This window comes from Colobus angolensis, unplaced genomic scaffold (assembly GCF_000951035.1).
Source record: "Colobus angolensis palliatus isolate OR3802 unplaced genomic scaffold, Cang.pa_1.0 Scaffold2, whole genome shotgun sequence".
Classification (NCBI taxonomy): domain Eukaryota; kingdom Metazoa; phylum Chordata; class Mammalia; order Primates; family Cercopithecidae; genus Colobus; species Colobus angolensis.
In genome coordinates, this window is record NW_012115154.1 from 17,342,461 (window position 1) to 17,347,693 (window position 5,233).

The following is a 5,233-nucleotide window of genomic DNA, read 5'->3' on the forward strand; positions in this document are numbered from 1 at the left end:
AGACTCTGTCTCCAAAAAAAAAGAAAAAAGAAATGCAAATTATCTGGCCTGACTTGTATTGTATCTAGACTGAAATGTACTGAATCAGAAACTCTGGGGCTAGGGCCCAGCAATCTGAACAAGCCCTCCAAGTGACTGACGCTTGCTAAGCATTAAGAACCACTGCTCTAGACCACCACCAAGACCCCTAACCTCTGATGTCATTTCCTAACACTCCTGTTTTTATTTCTTTATTTACTTATTTTTGAGACAGAGTCTCACTCTGTCACCCAGGCTGGAGTGAAGTGGCACAATCTCAGCTCATCACAACCTCTGCTTCCTAGGTTCAAGCAATTCTCCTGCCTCAGCCTCCCAAGTAGCTGGGATTACACACATGAGCCACTACAAGTAGCTAATTGTTGTATTTTTAGTAGAGACAGGGTTTCACCATGTTGGTCAGGCTGGTCTTGAACTCCTGACCTGAAGTGATCCAGTCGCCTTGGCCTCCCAAAGTGCTGGGGTTACAGGTGTGAGCCACCGTGTCTGGCCCATTTCCTAACACTCCTGCCCATGTTTTGAGTTTCAGAGTCTGAAACGTAAAGAGGCCATGCCCCAACCCACCCAGCCTGCGTGCCACCCCCCCCACCCCCCGCCCCAAGAACAAGTAAACATTCCAGAGGCCTAAGGCTCCTAAGTCAGTCCCTGGTATCCTCAGCTTTTCTTCCTCTATTATCCAAATTCCCATTCCCTTAACTTTCTGTTCCTGCAGGAAGGAGTTCTTCCTCTACCAGCTCAGGTACCAGCTCACCTTCTTGGGTTCTGGAGCCCTCGTAGTCTACAGCCTGCCCCTTCTTAAGGATCTTGATGGTGGGGTAGCCACTCACATCAAACCTGCTGGCCAGCATAGACGCTGAGGTTGCATCGATCTTGGCAACAGGAATGGGAGGATCATTATCCTTTAATACGTTGGCAATTTTTTCATATTCTGGAGCAAACTGCTTGCAATGTCCACACCTAACAATCAGATTAGGGAGGGCGAAAAACATTAACTGTACCTATGGAGATTTAAATGCAACAACACATACTGTACCTATGGAGATTTAAATCCAGTAATACATACTGCTATGGTCTGGATGTGGTTTGTCCACACCAAAATGTTGAAATCTGATCCCCAATGTGGCAGTGTTGGGAGCTGGGACCTAGTGGGAAGGGTTTACGTCTGAAGGGTGGAACCCTCATGAACAGGTAAATGCACTTTCAGGAACGTAGTTTAAAAGAGCTTGGTGCGGCCAGGTGCAGTGGCTCAAGCCTGTAATCCCAGCACTTTGGGAGGCTGAGGTAGGTGGATCACCTGAGGTCAGGAGTTTGAGACCAGCCTGGTCAACATGGTGAAACCCCATCTCTATGAAAAATACAAAAAATTAGCTGGGTGTGGTGGCGGGCGCCTCTAATTCCAGTTACACAGGAGGCTGACGCAGGACAATCGCTTGAACCGGGAGGTGGAGGTTGCCGTGAGCCAAAATTTGAGCCACTATATTCCAGCCTGGGCGACAAGAGCCAAACTCCATCTCAAAAAGAAAAGAGTAAGCTTGGCTTCCTCCTCGCCATGTTATCTCTGTACGTGCCCACTCTTCTTCCACTTCCTGCCAGGAGTGAAGCAGCATGAGGCCCTCACCAAAAAGTTGAGCAGATGCCAGCACCATGCCCTTGTACTTCCCAGTCTGCAGAACTGTGACAGAAATAAATCTCTTTCCTTTATAAATTACCCAGCCTCAGGTACTCTGTTATAGCAACACAAAACAAACCAACACACACACACACAAATGGGAACTTTTAGCCAGGCGCGGTGGCTCAAACCTGTAATCCCAGCACTCTGGGAGGCCAAGGTGGGTGGACCACGAGGTCAGGAGATCAAGACCATCCTGGCTAACATGGTGAAACCCCATCTCTACTAAAAATACAAAAAGTAGCCAGGCGTGGTGGCAGGCACCTGTAGTCCCAGCTACTCGGGAGGCTGAGGCAGGAGAATGGCGTGAACTCGGGGGGCGGAGCTTGCAGTGAGCCAAGATAGCACCACTGCACTTCAGCCTGGGCGAGAGCGAGACACCACCTCAAAAAAACAAAAGGGAACTTTTGGAAATACCTGTGGTTAAGAGAAGAGACACAACACAACATAAAGGCGAAGACCAAAGGGGCTTCAAAGTCAAACAGGTCTAGGTTTAAATTCCAGCTCTGCCCTAGGGCAAATACTTTCAATATCTAAACCTCAGTCTGTGGCTGGGCACGGGGTGCCTCACGCCTGTAATCTCAACACTTGGGGGTCTGAGGCGGGCAAATCACTCGAGCCCAGGAGTTTGAGACCAGCCTGGGCAATATGATGAAACTCCATCTTTACAAAAAGTACTTTGGGAGGCCAAGGCGGGCAGATCACTTGAGACCAGGAGTTCAAGACCAGCCTGGCCAACATAGTGAAACCTGTCTGTACTGAAAATACAAAAATTAGTTGGGTGTGGTGGCAGGCGCCTGTAATCCCAGTTACTCGGGAGGCCGAGGCACGAGAATCGCCTGAACCCAGAAGGTAGACGTTGCAGTGATGAGAGATCATGCCATTGCGTTCCAGCCTGGGCAAAAGAGTGAAAAATCTGTCCCCCCCAAATTTTTTTTTTAATTTCTCAGTTTTAACTTCAAATACGGTAAATATTGATAAACATGACCCCCCCGAGGTTCTCACTTCTTAAGAATGTTAAGAGCTCTTTGAACTAAAAAGTACAAAAACTTGGTAATTTATGTAAAAGGAATAATATAACCTCAAAGAGTCTTGCTCTGTTGCCCAGGCTGGAGTGCAGTGGCACGATTTCAGCTAGTTGCAGCCTCCACCTCCCAGGTTCAAGCAATTCTCCTGCCTCAGCCTCCCGAGTAGCTGGGACTACAGGTGCACATCACCACACCTAATTTTTGTATTTTTAGTAGAGATGGGGTTTCACCATGTTGGCCAGGCTGGTCTCAAACTCCTGATCTCAAGTGATCTGCCTGCCTTGGCCTCCCAAAGTGCTGAGATTATAGGTGTGAGCCACCAATGCCCAGCCTATTTAGATGTTTTAAATAAGACACTTGTGCTATGCTTGACCCTCAGACACTGCACAAAAGTGAGTGTATCCTATTTGGTCTCAGAAGTGAAACAGGGAGGGCATGAGATAGAAAAGCAAAGCAGGGGTCATGAGATACAAAACAGTAGAGGAGAAGTAACGGAGGAGACGGGCCCGGGAGCTCTAACAGACTGCATTAGGAGGGGTAAAGACAGGAAAAGAAGCGGGGACGCCCGACTGCTCCCCTCACAGGGCCGATGTGTGTAGTAAAAAATCCACCACCCAGGCCAACAGCCTGCACTTGGGGCAGCTGCCTGAGCATCAGCCTTTGAGGGAAGAGGAAGGAGGGGTGGCCTCAGACAGGTCGGGGCAGAATCTGTAACAAGGACGTGTCTGTTACCAACACGGGGCTGTGTCACTGCTGCTTGTTAAATGCCCGTCCCCCAGCTGTGACCATCGGAGGACGTATTCATCTTTAACCCACTGGACTGAGACAAGAGGACATTGCCTTCCATGAGGGCTGGCTCACTGGCAGTTCCAATGCAAAGTGGTAGAACGAGTGAGCTCCCAGCATTCTTAAAGCTAGAGTGCAAGTTCCTGCACCCAGACACTCCCACCCCACCCCCAGGGTCTGGATGACCAGGTGAAGAAGGGCTGAGCGCATAGAGCACAGTGCTCGTCCACCCGCAGGAATCAGAACGCAGTCCTTACCATGGAGCATAAAACTCCAGCAGCACTGTGTCTTTGTCAGCCACAAAATTATCAAAGTTTGCATCATTTAGGACCAAGACACCGTTTTCTTCCTTAACTTCCAAGTCATCTTCTTCCTCATCATCTTCCTCCTCCTCCTCCTCCTCCTCTTCATCCTCAATGGCATTTTCTCGGTTAGAAGAATCTGAGTGGAAAACACCCAGACTGGTTACAAACCTGGTGGTGACTCTCCTTAAAACTTTCCTGGCCGGGTGTGGTGGCTCACACCTGTAATTCCAGCACTTTGGGAGGCTGAGGTGGGCGGATCACTAGGTCAGGAGTTCAAGACCAGCCTGGCCAATATGGTGACACCCAATCTCTATTAAAAATACAAAAACTAGCCAGGCATGGTGGCACACGCCTGTAGCCTAGCTACTTGGGAGGCTGAGGCAGAAGAATCGCTTGAACTCGGGAAGCAGAGGTTGCAATGAGCAGAGATTGTGCCACTGCACTCCACCCTGGGTGACAGAGTGACACTCCATCTCAAAAAAAAAAAAAAGTCCTAAAATTCATACACTTCAAAGTGTCGAGTCCTGGGTGGTCCCTGGGGGGCCCACCACGCGACTGGCTGGTGACATCAGGCCTCCCTCACGCCAGCAATTCTGTTCTAAGTTTGCAACTTAAAATGTCATTCAGAGGGAGGTCATGGCTAAATAATATTTGAAAACCACAGCTCTAGAACATAAAGTCCAAATGTCACAGCGTAAGTTGGAGGGCAGCACAGGCTACCCTTTCAGAGTCGCAGCCCCCTGCCTTGCTCTGCAAACCTTGCCCTGAACCCAGACAGCCTCCGCATTGGCCACCTCCTCCCTACTCCCTTGTACCTCCTTCCCTACTCCCTTGTATCCCCTTCTGCAGTCTTCCCGGGCCTCGCTCCTGTAGCTCTGGCTCCCCTACCCACATTCCACACTCTGCGTTTCAGAGGCACTGCATTTCATGATCTCCCCCTAGCTTGTTTGTGTTCAAGGTTATTGCTCACTGATGTGCCTCCTCCTCACCCTGTATGTTTCCACAGGCAGGGCCCCAGTAACACCTCCCATGAACAAATTATCTGCCTGGCCTCAAAAGAATACCAACAGGGAGCAAGTACTCAATCTTGACTTTTTACTGCAGAGGATGGAATACTAATTCCATTTCTGAAAGGGGGTGGCATTTTACCTCATACCCATAAAAAATAGCCCTTTAAGTTTTATAATCCTTGAGGAAAAGGCTGAAGTATGAAGGGAAAGAGGGTGGGAAATCACATTTCACTTATAAAAAGGCACCCCTGAGTAATTTCCAGGATGACAAATACAGAAACTGATGGGGTCAACATGCATCAAAAATCACATCTGGCCGGGCGCGGTGGCTCAAGCCTGTAATCCCAGCACTTTGGGAGGCCGAGACGGGCGGATCACGAGGTCAGGAGATCGAGACCA

At 49.3% G+C, this 5,233-nt stretch overlaps 1 protein-coding gene across 1 annotated transcript in view; it reads right to left on the reverse strand.

Annotated features, from left to right (window-relative positions):
• The window catches only part of PDIA4 (protein disulfide isomerase family A, member 4), a 29,673-nt gene that overhangs the window by 16,470 nt on the left and 7,970 nt on the right, over positions 1–5,233 (reverse strand). The window contains exons 2-3 of the mRNA XM_011941419.1: positions 3,777–3,960; positions 788–993 (exon numbers count right to left, since the gene is read on the reverse strand). Coding sequence (XP_011796809.1) covers positions 788–993; positions 3,777–3,960 — 390 coding nt within the window. The remainder of the gene's footprint in view (positions 1–787; positions 994–3,776; positions 3,961–5,233) is intronic.